We start from the raw sequence: 24,434 nt of genomic DNA, 5'->3' as shown, positions 1-24,434 counted from the left end.
TGTTAAGACCATTTTCATTCTTAATGTCTAAATCTAAAAACCATCAAATACATGAATGATCTGATGAGGTGATGGGGTGTCTTAACCCATTCCTTACCTTGATGTTTCCATTTTATACATTTTACATTTTTCTATGATGCAGGTGTTGCTGTGGTTGTAAACTGAGGTACTGCATAATCTGCTGTGCACATCAAAGATTTTTTGTTTTTATTTTATTATTATTATTTTAAACTGTTTGGAATAGGATTCTCCATGAAGATTAGTAAAACTCAGCCTTTTTCCATCTCCATATAGATGCTGTTGGGAAATCTGTAGAAAGGCTGCAGCAACTTCTCCACACTAATTCCCCATCCCAAACCACTACTCCTGCCTTGTGGGGTAGTGCCCGCGTGCAGTCACCACAACCAGTTTCTTCACTGATAGTGATGCTGAGAACTTTGCAGAGCAGCAGCAACCCAGTGTTGCCCTGGCAGGTCAGTGTGCTGTGTGCTAGACCTTCAGAGGAAGTGTGGTGCAGCAAGCAGTAAGTTAAGTTACTGCATGGACCATACACAGGCTGCAGACTGCATAAAAACAAAAAGCTACAGGAAATAAAGGTTTGCTGTGCCAACCCAAAAATCACTTCTGGCCTATGATCAGAGCATATGAATCACAGCACAAATCCCTGTTATTCACCCCTGGCTATGAGTGCTTCGAGGTACTGTTACTCCCAGGACACCCCTCCCTTCCCATTTTAATGTTATGCAAGTGTTATGGAGCAAAGCAGTCAAGCACTGGCACCTGGCTGACACATCAAGGAGCTCTCAGGTAGTCTGAGCCCCTGGCATCTCAGTCTGACTGAGGTTGATAAGCTGTGTTTTCAGGGGTTGCTAAATATGGATGACTCCTTTGTTCACGTGGAACAGACTTGCTGTAAATCATGCAGACCACGCAATCTGGACTGACAAGCATTTCTGGGTATCCAGGAAGAAATTCCTCTTGGCATCAGAGATAAGCTGCACTTCACAACTTTTATCTTTCTCTAGGGGAAATCAGAACTAGTCAGTCTGACTCACGGACATTTCAGGACTGACTGCCCACAGTGCATGCTGGCTGGTTTGAACCCACAGCAAATAACCCTACTGTAGGTGTTCATGATTCCATAAGACATACACTTAGTAGCCAGCTAACCTATAGAACAGAAGAAAACACCTATTTTTGGCTTTTCTTCCATAACTCTCTCTCTCAGCCTAGTTTATACAGAGCTAGTGTGAACTGCGACCTATACAACTTGATGCAAGATCCTACAGCCACCTGCAAGCCTCCCGTTATCAGGCTGCAATTGTTACAACAGCTACATGATTAAATATTTCAGAAGTTCAAAATAAGTTTGAAAATGAGGCATACTCCTCAAACTCAATGCATTTCCTGCAAGACCCAGGCAACTAGGCCACACAAAATAACAGTTTATCCTCCTGTCTTTGTTTTAAAATAGAAATACGGGAATGCCTCAGATATAACTGCACACACCAATTTTATGTTTTGAATATTTCAAGGAAAGCTGGGAGGCTGTTGTTAAATGGGTAAAGTAACCTAGCACTAGATGATGTAGGAAAGGCTCAGGTACTCATCACATTTTTGGGCCTCATTTTTCAGACAGCCCTGCTCCAATACCGATGTGATTTGAAGAGGAGAGGGACAAATGTTTGGAGGAAGAAACATTAGGGAACACCTACAAATTGGATGCATTCAAGTCCATAATGTCGTGATGGGACTCACCCAAAGCTTCTGAGACAGCTGGCCAGTGTGATTATAAGATAGTTATCTATCATCCCTGAAAAAAAACATGTTTAGCATGGGAGGAGCCTGATGACTGGAAAAAGGCTGATGTACCCAACAGCAACCTTGAATAAAAGGAAGATCCAGAGCACTAGTAGCTCATGAGCTTTCACTAGTCCCTGGACAGCTGAAGGAGCACATCCCCTCAAAGTTCAATCCTAAATACTTACAGGACAAAGAAATGCTGTACCCTGACATGCCATAGGCAAACCACACTTGACAGCTAGGTGCTCCACCATCAGGATGCAAATGCAGTACTTCTTTATTCATATACCTCCTCCCCCAGCAGTTTTACTTAAAAACTGAGGTATGTGGTCTGGGAGAATGGACGCTGGGCTCTGAGCGGCAACCAACAACTGAACATCCATCTGGTGGCCAGGAAGTAACAATAAACTTTTCCAAGGGGCAGTAATAAGGCCATGTTGTTCAGCTTATGCCTGATTACAGAACACATAACAAGGGACAGTGACCATGTAATGAGGCTTGGGAATTTCAGGTTGGGCTTTGGGAAAAACTTCACTGGAGCAGATAACTCAAAAGAGGTTGTGTAATCTCCCTTGGTGTATGTTTTCTATGACTTGGCTAGGAAAACAAAACATAAGACACAGCTGACCTGATGTATTACTGCTCATAGCCCTACCTCCTCTAGGAAATTAGACCAGATGAAGGGGATCTTCAGTGTCCCTGTCACCAATACCTCTGTGCTATGAATAGGTGTAACTGATTTAATTCATCTCAGTAAAAAATTCAAATGAACTTTCTGTGGTATGCAAAAGACATGCACTTTTTCGTTCACTAATTAGCTTCATGTCCAAGTTTGTTCAAGAAACTTTGCTCTCATAGCCCAAGCAGTTCCTGCATATCTGAGAACTTGCCACTTGTTCTCATTTTGGCCAGTTGAACTGTCATCCCACTCCTGGGCACACAGAAGGGACCCTTTTCTCCTCAGTGCACATTCATCATAGAGATAGCCACGGCTAAATTTATCACTGGGAAATGATTCGATCAGCAAATCCTTTCTTGTGCCACAACCCTGAAACAGTATCTGCAGTAGCATACTAAATGGGCAGCAGTAGAAATTCTTGGATTCTCTGCTTAGAAATGTAGCTTCAAATATTCAGTTCCAGGTTGAAGGATCCCATGACTCTGATTTTTTGCTTAAGAATAATAGCATGAATAAGATTTCCAGGCAGTTACCCTCACTCCAAAAAGTTGCCCTAATGTTTAAAATAAAAGCAAACAAGAAAACCCAACCATTTAGTAGATCAGCCATGCCACAACACATTGCAAGTCTATGCATAATTTTCATCATGTGTCTAACTTTCTTTAAACACTTCCATGCCCAAATGATTTATGATGTCCTTTACCTTTCTGTTTACCCATTGCCAATTAAAGATGTCATTTGGGATTTGCTGATGATATTCCACAGAACAGCTGCTGCTAGTTTCTGGCTGAGAGCACAGACCAACTTCTTGGAAGGCCAATGTTCTGTACAAACAGCAGAAATGGAAGAGGCAAACAGGATTAAATGGCAACGTTGAAGGGGGAAGGGAGAATCCATGCACTACAGCCTCATGAGGAATTGCTGGTCACGTTAGTTTTCTAAATCTATCCCTGGCCTAATTAAGCCACATTTTCACTGTAAAGCAGGCAAGCTGCCAGTCAATGGTGAAGTGAAACCTGCTTTCAAGTAACTGCCAGCTAGAAATTAAAGCACATGCATGCTTGAAACAGAAACCTTTACTCTTCAACAGGCTTGAGAAGCCACGTTTGGTCAGGGCTCCAACTAGCATTAGAAAAAATTCACAACTAGCCTTCTAATAGAGCTGTGTGTTTTTTTTTTTTTTTTTTTTTCATTGCATTCCTGTTCCTATTAGCAGCCTTAACTTCATACTCAATATGTGAGTAGGTAACTCACATAATCCCTTTCACAGTCACTACCATCTGTACACTACTACTGAAGAAAATAATTGTGAGGTTGTGGAAATCAGTCCACATCCAGTCTATCGCCTTTTTTGCCTTTTTTTTTTTTTAAAAAAAAAAGGGGTCAAGGGGGTGAGAGCTTGCCTGTAAAGCATCATGTCATAAGATGCCACAGACAGAACATGGTTGTGGGAAAGGGAATGCAGAAAAGAAATATAGATATGATAGCTGAAATAATCACAGTTTATCCAGCCAAGCCCCTGGCTTCTGTTACCACATGTACATTTTATAGTCAACCTAACAGTAAAGGCTCTATTTCCACGTAGATAGCTCTAGAAAGGTCAGCAGTTTCTTGGAAAAAGGTGCTTTGCTTATATAACCAAATAAACATTCACTTTTTGTTCTGTCCCCCCTTTGCAAAATCATTATAATATGATACACCTGACATTCTAAGTTATCAGTGAAAGGCCCAGTGAAAGAATTTTTATTTGCTGTACAATTAATCATTAGAAATATGACTAATAAGAAAAACAACATACAAATCCACACAAAGGAAAGCTTAATAACCAAAGCAATATTGGAGGGGTGACAGTGATAAGGACTTAGAGGAAAGTTTAAAAAAGTATTCTAAGGTTTTGGATACCACCAACTTTTGGCCAATAGAGATGGTAACAAATCCTACTACATTGCACCAGTGCCCTCCTCCAACCTGGCTGGACTGTTAGCTTCAAATCACTTAAACGTGCTGTAGAGTGCGAGAAGGGAACTAAACACAAGAGCATGATCTGTTTGCATTAGATAACAGCTTACATGCAACTGTTCTGTACATGCAGATGCATAGAAGTTACTTAGCAAACACTATCTCCTCAAGAAGTACTTCGAGTCACAACAATGCTTCACTTAGTTTAATTCCTGTACTTGAAAAAAGGGTGGTAGCAGTACTGCATTTTTGTGAACAATAACATGCTTCTCCTCCTTCAAACAGAAAATATCTTTGATCTTTGAAACAGATTTTTCTGACACAGAAATGACTAGAGACATCCTTACTCCATGAAAGTAACAAGTGTGTTTTCAAAGCAAGAAGTTGCCACAATTTGTAAACATTATACCCACAACAGTAAGTACATCAAAACCCCACACTTTCATCCTAAAATAAACCACAAAGCTTTGACATGAAATACATAAAAAGTTTATTATGTATGTACCCCATTTTGTTATCTGGAGGAGAAAGTCTGAGGCAACAGTTTGGTGCAGTACAGAGAAGCAAAGCAATATACAGTAGCTGCACACAGCTTGATTGGTTTCAGATCACAACTAAATATTCTTACTATGACCGTTAGTACAGAAATGTTCTGTAATTAGAAAAAATGAGAAGTATTACTCTCATGCTGTACAGTCTCATGTTTCTTGGTTAGAAAAGAACAAGTGATTGAGTTTGAATCTTTCACGCCTGAATCTTTCACGCCAACTTGCTAGGCTGTTGCCTCTGGAATGTTCAGCACAAAGGTTAAGCTCCAGACATAATTTAAGTGCTTTTCATGTGCAAACTGTTACTGGCTAAAGCTTTCAAAGTACATTTAATTACAGATATGAACACCCTGTAAAGATATGAGGATATGATAGCAGACCCAGAGGCCAATACAGATTCTTTAAGAGAAATGCTATGTTCCACTGCAGTAGTTCTAGTCCCTGATTAGGTCCTTCCAAAGAGACGGCTTATTTCAATTGTAGGAGATAGACCACGCTTTGACAGAAGCATCATGGGATGTTGTTACCAGAGTATGTTCATCCAACCATGCCAAGCCACTTACATGATGTAGTCTGTGAGCATCTGTATGACATTGAGAAATAAAATAATTAGGAAGGCTCAACTGACAAGATAATTTCAGCACATATTCCAAAAGTGATTTTCAGCTGCATTAAATATTGGTACTGTATTTTGTGACTACATAATAAAAGAACATAACAGAACACAGCTAAAACAGCCAGCTAAGTTATATGGAGGAAATTAACAAGAAGGCTAAATTAGCTTGGGAACACACAGCAATTTATCTGCTTACTGTGCAGTTTTAGAAAAAAAAGCTGCATGTTGGATTTTAAGGCTAGCAATTTTCAGAAGAAAGATTTTGAAGCAAACATACCTGGTATTTTGACTCTGGTCTCTGGATCACCTACAGTCCAAACATATACCATCATATCCATGCCTCCAGAAGCAAAGTGTTCATTATCTGGTGACCAGGCAATACAAACAATTTTTGCATGGTGTCCATAGAAGACGTTATGTTCCTATTTGAAAGTTAACAGGGATACAGAGTCACTTCATTAGTTCCAGCTACTGCAGGAAGTCACTGGCTTTCAATGTATAGCATCACGAAAATAAACAATGATAATTTTAATGTGTATCTAAGGTACAGATGGATATCCTAAGCCAAGTGCTGACTACTATTGATTAGAGTTTAAATAAATGGCCTAAAATGTATATAATAATCCAGACCTTTTGTAAAGTATTTGAAGGCTTTCTATCAAACACGGATCTGTAAAGGGCACATACAGCAAGTTACTTTTTATGTAGAGGCCTTTAAAATAACCCTTCAGATATTTTCAAAAGAAAAATGCTTTACATTTTTAGTTAGTGTTTTTCTGGAACGTCTTCCTGAATTTTCTACTTCAGTGTGGTTTCGGTAAGTTTCTGTAAAAATAGCTTTAAGAATGCTTTAAGAATATATTGGCTACTCAGCTGAGAAACAGCAATTGCCTGTTACTTCGCTCTTGGTTAAACGACAGTAGATTGAAGGCTGGCACAAGATTCCCTGCCCTACCATATAACCCTTTCGGTGTTTAGTTCTTACCACAAAGTTGTATGCCACAGAGCAAGCAAAGTTACATTGCTAAGTCTGCTTTATTCACTTCATTAAAATTTATTGCACTGCAGAATTCTCAAATTGGGCCTGCACTCTTATCTGTTGTACAGAAATGCACACAAATTCTCTACTTGACATGCATGCAATTCACTGACTTTTGTTTTGAAAAAACAAGCAAGAAAACCCCATGCTATTGATTCAGCTGACCCAAATACAGAACCTACATACTTTGTAATCTTTTGTATTAAATTATCCCTAGGCTGTGGAAACCTGATCCTTCCCCCTTCTCCACCCCATTTATTTGTTATTAGACTGGATTTGATCATTTTCCTAGTAATCAACCTATGCTGTACATCTCCTCACCTATTCTAACTATCTAATGGCTTCACATAAGCTGCTGTGAGAAGAAATGCTATCCTAAAGTGTCCGGCAAAGTCACAGAAACACCAAACATACAGTTGTGATTTTACAACTACAGCCCATCAGCTACACATTCTACCACAACAGATTTAGACATGAGATGCCAGTATTTGTTTTTAAACAAAACTGATGCAGTATTTCTTACCACATAGCCATCAGAGACACTAAAGACAGTGACAACTTTGTTTGCATCACAGACTGCAAGAAAGGCACCATCATGAGAATATGCCAGGTCAGTAACAGGACCTTTAGCTTCCAAAGACTTATCATCACTTTTCAAAGAGGTTCCTTGGATTGAATACAGACGGACATTCCCATCCTGCAAGTTAAAAGTGGAGAAGAGGGGGAGGTACAAGAAAAATCACTGTACAGTAGAAACAGGAAGGCTCACCAAGCTTCTGGACAGTTTTCACCAATTCCATCTGGTACTGCTTATATTGAGAAACAGTTTAAAGAACTGTCATTTATACTGGCTACAGTCCAACAAGTCTAGAATACAGAACAGAAGAATTCGCCTACTTTAAGCTTGCACAGAGTAAAAACAGTTTATAGACAGCGAAGACAAGATGGGAAATATTAAATAGATATTGGTCACTGGTGGAAGAACCTGGGCTTTCATTCCTCATGAATACCAATTACACATTGGTTACTTATTACAATACTGCTGCTGTTACAATTTCCCATCTACTACTTCTCAACACAGACATACTATTGTTAAAGGCTTCTGTTACTGGTGCAAGTATTCACAGAAGTACAGTTGTAAGAATTGCAACCTTACCGTTCCTCCCACTGCTACTGTACCTCCTCCTGGGTGAACAGCTACAGCTTCTGGCTCATAGCCAAGGTCATCAATTGCAAAACATTTTTTCTTATCTTTCATCAAGACAATCTGCAAACAGAAAAATCAGTAAGTATTAAGATAATTCTTCCAAGCACCCAATACACAACTATGATTAAGCCATGTTGCTTAATCACAAATCCACTCTAACTGCTCATAAGTTTACTATATTCTGATCCTAAGGGAACTGATTCACTCCTTTAAAAATTAAAAAAGGAGTGTGTGGTGACTAACTAGTCTAGTACAGCACATTAAGCTTTCTACATTAGGTAGCACAGGGAATGCTCTACTATATTCTGCTTTACCTCACTTGGTCAGAACAGAAAAGAAACATGGATAAAGCAGTATTTTTAGCCGTGCTCACTCCCTGCCCAGTTCACTATTAAAGGAAGGGATGCAGGACCAAATTAGCAGCACATTAATACTGCAGTATTACATTTTGAGGGCTATCTCCTATCTAGATTTATATAACAGACAACTGGAATTGTAACTCACATTGGAAACAGGTTTGGACAACATTAGTGAAAGGCCCAAGCATTGAACAAGTATCCACACAAAGAAAAAAACATGAGAAGTTAAGCAGGCTTTGATACAAGATTGCCTTGATGATACAAATCCTTCTGGAGTTTTGTGATCTGACTACCGCTGACAAGCAAATTAGAGCTAGCCATGAACATCATTTTTTTTTCTATTGATTAGTTGGAGTAGTTGCCAAAAAATGCAACAGCATGATGCAATTTTTCCCCAGAACTGCCTCACTGAATAGAACAGACAAAAGCATTACTTGGAGGTTAATATTCTTGCATGAACATGCTGCTTAATCCCTACTTTAGAAAGGAATCAAGTAAAAAAGTCACTCAAAAGATAAACCAGAGAAGTCCTATGTACTAGCAAAAATGTTAGTAAGGCCAGCATAGTACATAGAGGTAAGTGCACTTACTCCAGAGTTATATGACAGAATAAAGTTAACATTATTGCTTTGCCCTTTTCTGCCCTCCCTCTCTTCCTCACCTCTTCCCCCCAACGAGAATGAATATGGACAATGAAATCAAGAATAATGAAGCTGAAAAAGACAGCAAATCAGAATCTCTTCACAATCAGTACCTGAGAGGATTTATTTCAGGTGCACGTATATCCAGCAAGTGAGACGTGCCTATTTAGCTTCCAGTTCAGCAAGTAAACAGGGTTCTTTTCTCCCTATTTCAACTTAGACTTTGTGCAACCTTCCAGCACAAAACTGTACTGATAATAATGAATTCAGATGTATGCACGAGCAATTACATGAAGTTTAAATCCATACACAAGACCATTGAATTGGTACAAGAAAAAAAGGCAAGGCTATCACAAGGGCTTGCTTAATCATGTTCTCCTAAGCTCTTGCTAATGTTCCCACACTAAACAAGTTAGAAGCCATCTTGTTACCATACACTGCATTATTAACAGAGCAGTTGTTTTGCAAGTCCATAAGTTAATACTTACTTGTCCAATGCATAAAACTACAGTATAGCCACCAGGACCCACAGCTAAACATTTTGGCTGAACATCCATTTTCACAGCATCCTGGCCACTAGAGGAAGGTGTGGTAGGGTAGAAAAACCAGAAGGCAAAACAGAAGAAATATTCCATACTTAATATTATTGAATAATCAGTTTTAAAATAATCACCTAATACTGATCTTCACAGATATGCATAAAATGTTTTAAATTAAAATCTGCAAAGTTTCCTTACTGACATTCTAAATAGTAAACATATCTTAATCAGGTAGTATACCTTGTAAGTGAAAGTCAATGTTACAAGAGTATAAATTTTGGATGTAACTAGATGATCTTAATACAATTGCCAAGTTTTTTCCTTCAATTGCAGTTTTGATGAAGAAACAGCTGTATCCCAGCCTTCTAACAAGCAGCTTATTAACAGTATTCCTGTGTATTAATGAATCATAGAGAAACTGACACCCTTCCCACCATCCCCTAAGTAAGCCACCTGATACAAGACAGTTATCTATCTAACCCGTGGAAGGGATGAGACTAAGTGAAAAGTCTGGGATGCATTTCCCTTTGTCACAGAAAAAAGCAAGGTTGGTGCTGCAATCATTTCTACAGTTTCCATGGTAACTTAAAACCTGAATAAATTGCAGCATAAAATTATATACCATATAAATCAATAAAATGGTTGCTGTAAAATAAAAAAGGCTTCAATATTACAATAAAATATAAGTTGAACTAACCTGTAGTCCCTCTTGCTAAGGTTAGTATAGCGCACAGTATCATCCATACTGCAGGTGACCAGCTGATCCATTTCATCCACTGCCATTCTAGAAACCTGGTTTGTATGGCCTTTCCCAGAAAAGCCATCATTCTCTCCAGTGTCAGAATCCCAATAATGTACACAACAGAATTAAGGAATATTTGAAGATGCCAGTGCAGTCAGATATAGAACAACATCCCAATTTAAGAAGTTAACTATCTTATGTAATAAGAAAAACTGAGGTCAGAAGTAGGCCCTAGAGACTGTTTAGTCCAAACCTCAAGTCAAGTTCAGCAAAAGCAGACTGCTCATTCAATTAGGTTTTGAGCATCTCCAATGATGGAGACTCCCCACTTTCTCCAGGAAACCTGTGTCATTGTTTCATATCCCTCACACTATTTGTTAAATGAAATTCTGATGTTCTGTAATAAGCTAAATGAGTTCTTACAATTGCTAATAAGTACTGGAACAATTAGCATTAGGTCTGAGAACACAAAATACTTTTGAGAAGAATTACAGTTAGATGTCCTGCAACATTGGCTTTCCCTCCTCAGAAGTGTTAACATCAGTTTGAACGATGAGTTTATACTAGAGCTTTGCTGAGAAGTCACTCCTTTATTTTACAATGGTTTTACAATGCTATTTTAATGCATCAAGGCAAACTGGACAAAGGACTGCAGTTTTATTTGTAAGCTTCAAATGTTGAAGAAAAGCCAGTCTTTTAGCTAAATACACCACAGCCTCACCTTTTACCCATGCCCTTTAAGAATCAGACTGCATTCCCAATATTTTGCTTCAGAAACCAGGACTGGAATTGAATCTTAAGTACAAGTTCTCTTGAGTACTGAGAAAGCCTAGTGACATTTGGGATATCAAATAAAGAACAGGATTGGTATGTCACAGAATATGTCACCTGAATACAGGTGGGAAGAACTGCTGTAAGAAGTGCTTGTTACTAGGTCAGAGGGAGATCAACAAGAGTTTATCCTCCTTGGCCTGAACATCTGAACAACCAAAACAGATGACTTCCAGCTCATACTGAAACCTACATATTTACTGCACATAACAGCAAGCAGCAGCAATACATATTTAGCCTGTATAATCAAGTATATACAGAAAGTTACAAGAGGCTAATTTGTATATTAACTTCTCCATTCTAACAATCTACCTACCACAAAGAAGTGTGAACTGGCAATTAGGAACTGGCATGTATTTAGCAGGCAAATTTAAAAGGCCAACAGTTAAATAAGACAGGGAAGACAATAAGTTTCTTCAGCAGATATAAACTAACTTGTGTTCAATAAAGATAATTTTTGTCTTTGGTGAAGCTTTTTTCCCCTAACAAGCTCTCTCAGACTATAAGGTTAAAACAAGTATCACATTATCAAAGGATATTAATATGACCATCATTACTGCCAGAGTAAATATAGGACTTTCCACCATTTTTATGCACTGTAAGACACTGAATTGATTTACTATGACCCTGTGAATAGGACAAATAATTATTGATGGGCAATTTTTCATTTTAACATCCATATATAAATTCAAATCTATTTGAGAACTGGAGGTTATTCAGAAAGTAACATTTATAAGCATTAAAGGTTACCCAGAATACAAACCACTAATTAATGAAGTCATTTTACTACTGCAGTATTGCTATTTACATATACTACCCATTGAGGAGAAACAATAAGCACTGTGAATACCCCTATTACTTAAGACTGCTAGCTAGGCCAAAATACTTTCACAGCCTTTTCATAGGCAAAGTTTACTTTTCAAGCACTTTACGATTCAGATGAAGATTAAGTGTGGTTGTGCACCCACACCAGCTGCCAGAATTATAGTAGCAGTAGCAAAAATCTGGGACATCTGTTTCTAGTTCATGTAAAAATGTAAGTTCCCGTGAGAGTGCTGTGTCAGCGAACTCTAATTCCTAAAATTAAAGCTCACTTGTATAGTAACCCTAGTCACCTTGTTCACAACACAGTGGCTCTGGTTGACTGAGACATCACTGGTAGTTTTCTATCTATGTTGTATTCTTCTCTCATCTGAAGAGTGCTTAAAGCTACTACAAAAGAAAAATTTGATAACCTTAATTGAAACCAAATCAGTCTGTATATTTGCACAATATCACTGCAAATAACATTGTAACTTTTTGATTTACGTGACCTGGGGTAGTCAGCCACATATAGCTTGTTTGGCAATGCTCATTTAACAAAGCCATCTTTCAGCACTCAACTATTCCATCTAGACAACTTCAATCACCAAACCATTTATCAGAGGAACTCTGGTATGACAATGTAAGTTCCACCTACCTTTATGACACGTAAAGGTTTATTTGGATTGTTCTTGTCCAGGTAATTAATATAGCCAGAGAGGGAGATGGTCAGTAAGTGGTCTTTCTGCCACAAGCAACCCAGCTGCTGATCCAACACATTTGATCCCATGTTGAAAGTACTGACAACAGAATTAGCACCAACATCCCAGATTTTAGCAGTTTTATCTCCAGAAGCAGAAAGCAACTGGCTACTGTCAGGGCTCCAACTAATCTGTAAAAGCAAACGCCACCACAAGATAGTAAATGCATTTATTATTGCAAGACTTCACAGTCCATGAACTTTGTAATGAAACAGCACAGATCATTTGCACAAATGAAGTGATACTTACAGCATAAATACCTCCATCATGAGCTTTGCCTCCACCAAGAGCACACACTTTCTCTCCCGTCTTCCCATCATAGATGAAAATCTTAAAAGAGCACACAGACATATCACAAATGGAGAAGCAGTAACAGGAGAAAAACACCAAAGAACTAAAACATTGGTACGTGCATTGCTCATATTCACTGGTTACAAAGCACACTTCCCAGCTTAAGTAGCAGATTTTTGAAGAAGCACAAGTATTCCTGCATTTAATATTTAAGCCTGAATCAATAAAGTGACAATTCTAAATAAGCACAGTAAGCCACCCTGTACATTGGATCCTGACATTTGAAATTGTTGGAGATGTAACATTTTGAACTCCTGCTGTGATGGCAGCTGCTTAGCGCTGCTGTCATGGGTATCTGCCTACAACATGGAAATCTACTACATAGAAGGAACAGCCTATGGTAAATGTTATTAAATCTGCCCTTAGCAGCAGGGTGTCCACATGAAGCTGCAATACCATCTATGAGTTCAGTATTTCAACCAGACTTTCCAGGATCATAACAAGGATGTACATATCACACAAGTCTGATATATTCCTACCAGAATCTCCAAGAGAAGTAATATGCTAGGGAGATGGAACAGGGACAAGGCTAGATGAAAACAGACTGACATCAGCTGTTAGACCTTTATAGGAAGACAGAGCAAGTTTAAGCCAGTTGTTTCTCAGAATAAGAAAAAGCAGGAATAAGAAAATGTACAAGAAAACCTCTCATTCTAAAATCACTACAGAAAGATTTACTTGTGTTTTACCTGGCCATCTGCACTAGCTGTAGCAAATCTGTTCCCATCAGGAGAAAATCTCACACAGTTCACAAACCGCGTATGGTCCTGTAGAAGAGAGAACAATCAGCACACAAGGTAAGAAGACCAATCTAAATAGGAGATAATCCAGTAACAAAGTTCTTACATTCAAGCCATAAATTAGTTATGTAGGAGATGCCTGCTGTAGAGAATACTGCTATTCAGTTTCTCAAGAGCAAACTAAGCCTCTGTCTGAAGATCATGCAGATCAACAACAGCCCAGGGAAGAAACTGTTGGATATTGATGTAGTTCACACAACTTGCACAATCCTAAGTGAATGAGTAAGCCCTGTATCAGTGAGATGTAAGAAGAAAAACTCAAGTGAAGCCTATATGTAATCATGGGATTCCTGTCCTCTAGTCAATTAATTCTTCTGCAGCATTCTCTAAGTTTTGACTTATATCATTGTCCAAGTAAGTCTTACACACAGAGGAGTATCTTATACTTATTATTGTAAAAAAACCCACAGCAATGGAGAATAAATTGTTTCATTTGAACTCTAATTCTGGGAGACTGCATTCATACTAGCTCTGAAGTAACCAGGCAAGACTGATGTATGCTCTGCAAATAGGCCATTTACAAATAGGAGACTATTCGAACAATGTTAACTAGAAAGCACACGTTAAATAGGAAACCACTGCAATGAGGCCACAGCTCCCATGCAAAGAGATTTGGAAGACTATTTTTAGTATTATAAAAGGCAGATTCTAACCTACTTTCTTTGATTAAATACTTCTCCCCCCCACCCCCAAATATCTCAAGCTTCAGTCTAAGCCATTTAACAGCCTGTACTTGAATCCCACACAGCAACTCAAATATCACTTTAAAAGGAAGGTTCCATCACATACCAGTCTGAGCAGCACTGGTAAGCAATTCAGACCTCACAGCCCCAGAAGAACCAGCTTAGCAAAATGTTAAGTATCAACTTAAGTTCAGAAATATATTAGGCAACTACATCATTTCATTGGATTGCAGAGCTCAAAACAATTCCTTTTCTAGAACTGGAATGGAATCCTTACTAAAGTCAATGTATGAAGCTTACGCAAAGCACATACTTGTGAAAATAAAAGTCCTACTACTGTAGGTTTTTTAAAAAAGAGACACTAAATATTTGGAATTTACTAGTCCAATAAAATCCAGTATCTCTGCAATACTGTTGTGTTTTTTTTTTTTAAGGCAAGACATGTTCTGTAGCTTTTCCTGATGCCACACAAGTTCTTGGCTTTTTTTTTGCCTCAAGTAACTATGTCTTAAATGTGGTAGTTCCAGGTTTCATTTCAGTTATAAGATTTCAATTAGTACAATAAAAAAGTAGTCAAGAATGTAAAAACAGAAAATTGATTTCTACAAGTATTGGGTGTGTATTTTCTGTGGTTAGTTACATTTCAAAACACCTCCTCTCACCCTTTCAAAGCTGCCTTGGCATTTCAGATTTGAGCATTCTTGAACAGATTGGGAAATTCCACTCACACAACCACATTTCTTGAATCAAGCACCTTGGCGTCTTAAGAAAGACTATGCAGTTCTGTCAGGAAGAGCTCATGGAGCACCATAATCGCTGATGAGAATTCCTACTGCTTATGCTATGAAAGAGGATGTAAAGCCGAAATTCATTTTAAATGCTTCAGGTTTTCTTCTTAACCAATGATTTGTTTTGGCTTTGTAGGCTTGAGTCAAGCCTTCGGTTATATGGAAACATGGCTTTAAGACAGACACAACACCAACTGCGGCTCAAAAGGGGGAATTAAGAACTTATTAAAATTAGCTGTGACAAACTGTTGGAAAGCTTTCAGTTAATTTGGTACACAGTTTAATATAACCACAACTAAACATAAAACTCACACTTAGTGTAAACTTGAACTTGAATGGAGGTCCCTCAAAGAAAGCAGCACAGTTGTCATCACTGCCAGTTGCTAGACGATAAGGTCTTGTTTGTTTTATGTCCACGCTGTTGATCACTTTGTTGTGTCCAGTGATCTCACCAACAGAAGAGCCGCTATCCCACAGGAACACTGCTCCAAATCTAGTTAGAGAAGCACACATTAAGTACAATTCATAAAGGTTACATTTAGATTAATTCCTTGATCATCTGCAAACAGCAGATTCGAGTGCACTCAAAGAAATTAGGTCATCTCATTAATCTCATGAAACCACATCACAGCCCCTTAAGGATATTTAAAATCTTGCTGGAGATAGAACCTAGACTTTAATAGGAGACATTAGCTGAAAAGGTCAAACTTTTTTTTTTTTAACATACAGAGCTTCTAAAATTCAGAAATCCAGAAGACATTCTTCAGCAATTCTACTGGTTTATAAAAGAAAGCACTAAGTTTTGCCAACTACCTAGTCACTACACAGAACTCAGAGAGCTAAGATAACAATAGCATCAGATTAATTATCTGACAATTTAGCCCAGATTGGGTACCACCACTTTTACAACAATTACTTAAAGATATAAAGAATTATTATAATAGCATTTTTGCCATTTCTTATTTCAAATTATGTTTTTTTAAATCAGTATAGTCAGTACAATGGCAATAAACTATCAGAAAATTGCTATTAAAAATGGGCTCTGTAGAATAACTTCAGCTTAATTCTAGACACCTAATATGAAACAGTCCAGTTTCTTAACGTACAAGAACAAAATTTCTACAGTATCTACCAAGGGGCAGGTAGGGGTGAAGGGACTGACAGGAACAAAGAACATCTCTCCAATATCAGGACATAGTACATGATGGTATTTAAAGATGGTGCAGGAGGTGGGGAACAGGACCACACTATATTTTTCAGACATCGAGGTATGAGACTACTCAGTCTTGCCAGTCTTTAAACATTAAAGGAAGGACACAAACCTGACTGAAACAGACACCTTATTTAGTCAGACAAGGACAACCAGTTGCAATTTTAATCAACATAGTAATAGCTAAAAGTATGGGAGTGTTGCTGGGTGAGAAAAATTCAGATACAAAGTCTTCTTTCTTTATAGTCTTATTAAGTCATATCCTCAATTTGAAAGGGGTTAAAGAAGAGGGAGAGAATCTAATCGTGGCTTTTCTTTCCTACTTTATCAGAATCAGACAAAGAAATCCCCAAAGAGTCACACTGAACAGATATTTAATATAACATTACCCTTAAAAAAATAAGCAAACCCACACAATTTAAACTAAGCAATTGTAACAGAGCTGTATTTTCCAAGTAGCTATACAGCTGTCAAATACTGCATAAAGAATTCTGCTGCAGAACAGGACATTTTGAAGTCTAAAGAGGGAACAAGCCACGATTTCCTTCCTCTGAAGAAGGAAAGTTTCCTGCAAAGAACCTGCTTTGCTAGATTAGAGATTTACACAAATAAATATGCATAAATACACAGACACACACAAAAAAAGTTACTTACTTTTCCCTTCCCTCTCCGACCACTGCAATTCTCTTGCTGTCTTCAGTCCAGGCAAGGTCCTTGATTTTTCCTGCAAATGGCTGATACTCATACTTCAGTAAGTGTTCTTTCTGTGTAGTATCCCAGATTCTTAGCTTTCCAGAAACATCTGCCATAATAAAGCAGAATATAACTATTGTTGTTCCAGCATGACTCAGTCACACGACTCAATCTGCCAGGATACAAATTTTCAGCTACACTGAACATTGGTACTAGGGACCTATCTTTTCCTATTGCAATGACCACAGATCACTTGATTTAAGAATGGTGAAGACTACATCTGTTTCACTGATGTATGTTTTTAACCAGATATTAAGGCTCCAGACATGCTGCAATAAATACAATGCATGTAAAGAACTTTTGAGAAAAATCGCATAGTAAAGAGAATGTAGGCATTTGCATGTTACATATGTGTTACCAAAAAAATAAAAGTCCTCCACCAACCAAGATGGCTTACACATGCTATTTCAGAAAGTAAGCCACCCTACACTACAATAAAAAAGAAAGCTGGTAGACAATAGATGTTGCACTAAAATTCACACTTCAGCTTTTTTGCACCTTTGCAGCAAACCTGTTTTGCATGTAAATACAAGGTATATATATTTAGAGGTAGAAAGTGGCCTCTACCCATAAAGCTCTATTCATGCACACATCAGCATGCCTTTTCAATACAAAAGCATGTACACATTTATTTGTGCTGGTATTCACATGCAGTTTCTAGATTATTATAAAGAAATCCCACAGAATATCAAAAAAGTTAATGACACATGCAGCAGATGTAACAGGTCCTAACAATCCAGGACAACGTAATGCCAGCTGTCTTGGTCATTATTTCCTCTAAGTAATGCACAAAACCAGAGCTTTCTTCCATTTAGAAGCAATTACCGTGGTGCAACCCTGCAACCAGCAGAATTGTTCTATGCATACACAGGTTTACATATCTGTAACAAAACCCACACAGTAGATTGTGCGTATTGAGCCCTTCATAAAAGCCACTTTTTAGAATAAACTACATGTTAACAGCATATCTTCTACCACAGCAGAACTCTTTTGAGTATCAGTGCATCTCTATAGCATGGACATACAGCATTCCTGTATCTTTGGGACCTGCCCATTGACTCATCACCTCTACTTCTGCTAGAAGGACAGATTCAGAACCCCTCATCTTACACAGAGGATGCTTTTGTAAGGGAATTCAAGTTCAAACTTCAAAATCAGTGATATACAGAAGACAGTTTTTAAAGGAAATATTGTAGCCTAAGCTTGTTTACTGGGGTAGGACAAACAGCTACTGAAAAAAAAAGCCAAATGAGTAATTCCTCTAGAAGCAGGAAGCTTCCTTACACTGATCAGGAATGAAAGACATTTTCGTATCAGGCTATGCATACATAACTTATTTTACAGAGGACTGAATCTACTATGTCACAAGAGCAAAATAAATGGTTACCCTAAGGGTTAAGTACAGCACAAACCTACAACACTTTGGTAGAATAAAGAATACAAGCTAGATTTTAAGAAGGTACTCAGTTTGACATATGGTCCACACACAAGACTGAGCCAAGAAAATCCTGGCTTTCGTTTCCTTCAGACAAGGAGGGGGGAAAAGGAACAGCAACAAAAATACAAAACCTAAGACTATTATCCATGTTCTTAAAGCTCCCCGGTATTCAGAAGATACATTTTCTAATACAGCTTTTGGATATGCAGGAAAGGACAGATATTTTACAAATTCAAAAAAGTGCTCTACCCATAAAACTGATGAGAAATTCACAAACTACTATGACTTGTGTAAACAAATCTAGATTCCCTAAGGGGTACATATTCAGAATGCTTATTTTCAGCAACAGTAACTGATCTATTATTAAAAAAAAAAATCAGGATGTTTTGCTTTTTTTGGGTCCACTAGTTGCTTCTCAAGTGTTTTTCATTGACAATGGCATTTTTTAAAAATATACGAATTGATTGCAATTCTTTCCAAGAAGTGGATGTTGCAAGTTGATATTCTTCAACTGTCACCAGTCCTCCTGAAAAAAAGGATTATTTGAACCTAGCTGCTGTTAATACGGGTTTGTTTAGTTCTGTTTGTAAAGCATCAAAACCTGCAGCCATTTTTGCTAATAATCCAGAAAATTCACATAGAAGGAAATTCATGTTGCCCATTCTCAGATATTCATTCACCTATATATATATATTTCACAGAAGTTGAGAATCTGTCACTTTCCCTGTTAACTTACCAGTGAAAGCCTTTTTTAGTTTGTGTTACAACTGTAAGAAAACTGCTAAATCTTGCCAAGTTCTGTTGGGGGAAAAAAGGGGCTATGGAAACAAAATGAGTATACTCTTCTAGAATCCCTCCCTCACCCCTGAAATATTTAAGTATATTAATGAGAAGAAACAGTAGCCCCATATTTCAGAAATAACTTTTCATTCTGCTCTATGTACAAACATTTATTACACCAAGCTTTATTCTCTTTAACTTTATACTTTGTAAAGTTGATTTCTGGGTTCCTTCTGATATAAGCACCAATTTTAAAAAGACCAAGCAGGAAACAGAACTCAATGCTTTAGAAAGAGGGTAGAGGAACAACTACACAAGTCCTTCCTTCCTCCCTCACATACTGTCATTGCAGCATGTCACATCGGATGCATGTAGTTTGGACATACATTTAAAGGTTAACTCCTCTGTTGTGCCAATAAGTTTTGTGCCAAGCACTGTAACAGCTCTGCCCCCATAGCCCATCCAGCATGCACATCAATACCTTACCTCCAGACGCTATGTAGAATCCACTGGGGGCATACTTGGCAACTACAACCTGGTGGGCATGCTCGGTATAGATGTCAGCAATTGCAGGATTCTAATTTAAAGGAAAAAAAAATGTTACTAAGTAGTATTTCCTGGTTTTCACGGCAGTAAAAATCAGAAATTCCATGATAAAACTTATAATTCCTCCCTGTACTCCTCTCACTCTTTCTTCCAATTTGTCCTTTAAATCAAGATACAGTCTACAACTGAGAAGAAAACTGCAGAGCACACTGCAGAAAATTACTGTCCAGTTATGACTGAAACATCATATGCTAATTTCTAACAACTGCCACAGTTAAAGTATTTCCTCTGACAGCCAACACTAGCAACCCTCTCCTCTTTTCAGTATCTGCTGAAAAGTAGAAAAATCCTCTCCAAAGTAGCATGCCAAGCACTAGATGTCCTTTTTATGAGGCTGGCCAGGTAAGACAGCTCTCTAGGAAAACCACTAAACATGAGCTGTGCTTCAGAACACACCCAGAAGTTGTACTATAGTGGAGTATGAAGGTTCAGCAGATGGTTAACCATACTGCATGGCCATTACTCATCAGTACACACACTCTGGATTACTCAGTAACCAGTGAGCTGTGCAAGGCTTACTCATTCTTGCCAATAGAAATCTGGTTTAAAAGCTACAAGACTAGCACAGGACGTCTTCCCTATTAGCAACAGCTGTACTTGAATTCTAGAAGAAATTCACTGCCCTTCCATCACAATTTTATCTTTTTGGTCTTAAAAGCTTTCAGAGGCTCAGGTTGGATAAAACTGACTGTCTCAGATCAGTGGTGTTACACTACTGAGGTGCCACACCAATCAAAGGATAACATCTAGACAAAAATTCTTCCAATGCCTGCTCTCAAATTAACTGCATAAACAAAACAGCCATTCTGCACATCTCCCAGGCTCACTGCTTAAGCTACAATGCAATGCACTACTCCTTAGAGCAGTCTTTTACTGGCAGTTAACAGCCATCTTCCAGCTCCAGAAACATTATTCCTATGGTCAAAACAAAAGTCCATTTTAGCTGCTGTAATAAATACAGATTTATCCAACCAAACCAGAGAACCACCTGATGTTGTGGCATGATTCAGCTGTCCAATCAGGAAAAACTAAAGCACCTGCTCTGTGCTAGAAAGCAGACAGTCTCTTGCTTGCACAAGTTCTTGCTGTTGCAGTACTGCTACATCTCATGAGACAAAATATAGCTTACTCATGCAAGCAGCAGCTTTTTCATTCCTGCTTTTACATTGCTTGAGTGCATTATAGCCTTACTTCAGTCACAATTGCCTGCATTTGCAGCATCCTCATGTCATTCTCCATTTTGTGTGCAACTGGGATTTTAGCTAAGCAATACACAGTAATGTTTTCCCTATGCTATAGCTGCACCATCTCCGAGTTTAAGGAGCTCAAAACAACCCCACAGTCTGTTAGTAATGGCATACAGAAGTGGCTTCTGTTTTACAGCAACACTCTGAAAGTCCAGGGGCCTAAGTGGATGAGAGACTGAACTTACAGACTGACTTAGAGGGTGAAATGCACTATTAAGATCAAATTCCCAAATTTAAGATACAGTCAATAAATTCAGGATACCAGGTAGTTAAGTCAGAAATGCCATTTTAAATCCTGTTTGATTTCTTTTTTAAAATCTCATGTGTCTTTCATACCAGGAAGAAAAGGGAAAAAAAAAAAACAATTCTAAGGAGGTTTTAGGATAAGTTTGTTAGCTAGGAGAAATACAGTATCTAATACTGGATTCAACAAGAAGAGAGAGCTGATGTGGCTTATTTTGAACACTGAAACCAGAGCCACATATGAAACCAAGCAGTTAAAGTTCCAAGCTTCAAAGTAGGCTTGGACCCATGAAGACAATATAAATTATTTATGAAGTATGAAACCTTACAAATATCACTAGTCTTTCTGTATCTGAGAGCTTCTTCAGCACCATTCCAGGACTTTTTCTTGTTAAAGAACGTCTTCCAGCTCATGCTCACATATTAACCCTGAAGGCTATATTCATCACCACTGATTAGCTCTTGATTTAGAGGTGGGTGTTCTTCCTACTTGCCAGTTCAAGTAAATTTGCATGCCAGCATAAATAACATAAAACTTAAGGGTTTATGACTTCCATTCTCAATACCCCTTGAGAGTTCAAACAGTCTAAATTAGAATTCCCAGAATCCCACCCCGCTTTTGTGCTCAGACTTTGCAACATGCTCTACATTCTGTCTCACGCTGGGACTAACATTTGCACCAGTGAAACCTTCAGTGAGCTAATTCAAAAAGCTAAAAGGAAATTGTTTTCTTCCAATTCAACTCCCCAAAATAGGGTCAGAGAAGCACTAATGACAGTGCAAGGGAGGTCACAATCCATATCTTGGGCAAGAACTGTAATGTAAGCAGAGTGGCTTTTCTCTCTTCTCTCATTGCACTCTATGCCATTATAGTGTTTAACTGGGGGTTCTGGTTTCAGAAAATTGAACTTCTCTTGACACCAAGAGTGAAGCACCATTACTATAGGATAAATACTGAGACATTAAAATCAGATTACAACTATGGTTTTGTTTTTCAGTGAATGAACTTAAACTGTTACCACGCAGAAAGTTTGCAAAGAATTAGGTGTTTACTAGCATTTCTGTGTTATGACATGATGGCGAAGAAACATCTGAATACAGTGGGAGTGATGAGATGAATCAGGAAAATATCTCAAAAAAAATCCAGTTTATAGAAGCAAACATCAACAAATACGCTATTGTGGAGACCTAGAAATCCCAGAGGTAGGATCTGTCCCCTTGCAGTCCTCCCCATTGCAAGCCAAGTTTACAGTAAGAGAATAAATTAAATCTAAGGGAGAGTTTGATTTTTCTAAAGAGCAAACATTTACTTTGAAGTAAAGAATAATTTCTGAAAACCAATAGCAAGACAATAGCCTGGATGTGTAACACTTCCTCCATACTTCTCTAAGGGATGCCATCTTTGAAATCATTTAAATAACTCATCTAACATTGCTCTAGTTACCACCGAAGTAAAAACAAAAAAATGACACCAGTGAAAACATTAACTGGGGTATTCTAATATTCAAATGATGAGAAAAATTCCCAGTGACCACGGCAAAAGCTTGAGGTGTAGCTTGCCACAGTCGAACACCTGACAACTGGTTTGATTCCTGGAGTGTTCACAGGGTGGGGAAAAAAAAGCTACAGAATAATGGACTTAAAGACAGTTGTTTGCAAGTACTTGCATGCTTCTTTTACTAGTAAAAGGCCCAATACAGGAAATAAGGAAGACTTCATTTATTAGGCAAATAAAACTCTCAACTCCCTAACAGTGGTATATAAGGATATAAACAGGGCTAACCAGAACATACCGGTCTCTGCTCTACAAATTCCATGCAAAGAACAGGATGAAAAAATGATTTTTTGCAGATTTGGTAGGTGCTGCCCACGGCTGCACGCCTGAGTCATGCGCCCTTCCTATCCCCCTACAGCCGGATCACGGAGCCGCGACCTCAATTGCGATAATTAAGCGTGAAGGAAGCCCGGGCTGCTACAGGAGAGGGGCTGGGAAGGAAAACCAAAGTTAGCGAGCGGGGCTAGGGCAAGGAGCGAAATAAAGCGGGATACGTTACATCGGCGTTCCTGATGACGACGCATTTTCCGTTGGTATAGAGAAAATTGTTGCCCTTAGGATCACCTCCGAGGATTTTGGAAACGCCTCGTTCAACCTGCGGGAGGCTGGCGAACACTTTCTCTGAGAGGGGGGGGAAAAAAAAAAAAAAAAAAAAAAAAAAAAAAAAAGAGAGAGAGAGAGAGAAGTCGGGTGGGGGAGAGAAGGCGCGGTCACTTGTTGCTGCTGGCGGTCCCCCGGTGCCCCCCACCCTCCCTCCTCCGCCTCGCCGGGGGCTTACTGATCTCGTACGGCATCTTCGCCCGCTCACGGCCGGAGGCGCTGGGAAGGACGGGAAAGAAGGCAGGGAGGGAAGGAGGCGCAGGCGGGCAGACCGGCGGCCGCTCGCCTCCCGCTCTGCTCCTCACCCGCCCGCCGCCGCCGCCTCAGCGCCGCGGCCCGAACCAGGAAGCGGCCGCGCCGCGCGCCGCCCGCCGCTGCCTGTGACCATATATAGTCAACTCTGCTCGCGCCGCTCCCTCCCGCCCTCCCCCGGAAATGCCGTCGGCTCGCCCGGGCACGAGCCCGCCCCGGCGCTTGGGAGCTGCGGGGCGCCACGCGGCGGCGGTGCCCGGTTTCGGGTTTGGGCGTCACCTGGCGCGTTGCGCGTGCGCGGGCTGAGCTGCTCCACCCAATGCTCCTGCGTGGCGCATGCGCAGGAGCGGTGGTGAAGCCATACAGGGGGGACCTGTGAGGGCGGTTGCTGGCGTTGCCATGGGGACGGCGGGTGGCTGGCGGGAAGTGGAGCTGTGAGGAGAGGGAGGTTGGGGGGGAGCATGGAGGGGGGAGTCCCCCTCGCCAGGGCCTTCACCCTTCTCCCATCTTCTTGTCACCGGCTCCCCTCGCAGTGCCGCATGGGCCTCTGGCTCTTGGTGTGTGTTACACGTAGCACCTGGGGGGTATTTGTCCCAGTAACAG

At 39.4% G+C, this 24,434-nt stretch overlaps 1 protein-coding gene across 1 annotated transcript; it reads right to left on the bottom strand.

The window, feature by feature from the left end:
- Positions 1-4,210: 4,210 nt before the first annotated feature.
- On the bottom strand, positions 4,211-23,976 carry WDR1 (WD repeat domain 1). Its single transcript, XM_035324789.1, has 15 exons — positions 23,758-23,976; positions 23,479-23,600; positions 19,815-19,905; positions 17,012-17,159; positions 15,460-15,640; positions 13,566-13,643; positions 12,775-12,855; positions 12,423-12,656; positions 11,503-11,590; positions 10,088-10,244; positions 9,340-9,427; positions 7,801-7,911; positions 7,168-7,341; positions 5,883-6,027; positions 4,211-5,572 (listed from the first exon to the last, which is right to left on the bottom strand). Exons 1-15 carry the CDS (start codon positions 23,771-23,773, stop codon positions 5,463-5,465), a joined length of 1,824 nt encoding a protein of 607 aa, XP_035180680.1. The 5' UTR covers positions 23,774-23,976; the 3' UTR covers positions 4,211-5,462.
- Between the last annotated feature and the right edge of the window lie 458 nt (positions 23,977-24,434).

The sequence above is a fragment of the Oxyura jamaicensis genome, chromosome 4 (assembly GCF_011077185.1).
Source record: "Oxyura jamaicensis isolate SHBP4307 breed ruddy duck chromosome 4, BPBGC_Ojam_1.0, whole genome shotgun sequence".
Taxonomy (NCBI): domain Eukaryota; kingdom Metazoa; phylum Chordata; class Aves; order Anseriformes; family Anatidae; genus Oxyura; species Oxyura jamaicensis.
This window is presented reverse-complemented; position numbering and strand designations above follow the sequence as displayed.

Coding starts and splice junctions, on each gene's coding strand:
- WDR1 (XM_035324789.1), bottom strand. Junction 9,428..10,087: donor CTTAGCAAGAGGGACTACAG/GTTAGTTCAACT, acceptor ACCTTCCTCTAG/TGGCCAGGATGCTGTGAAAA. Junction 5,573..5,882: donor GACCAGAGTCAAAATACCAG/GTATGTTTGCTT, acceptor AATGTCATACAG/ATGCTCACAGACTACATCAT.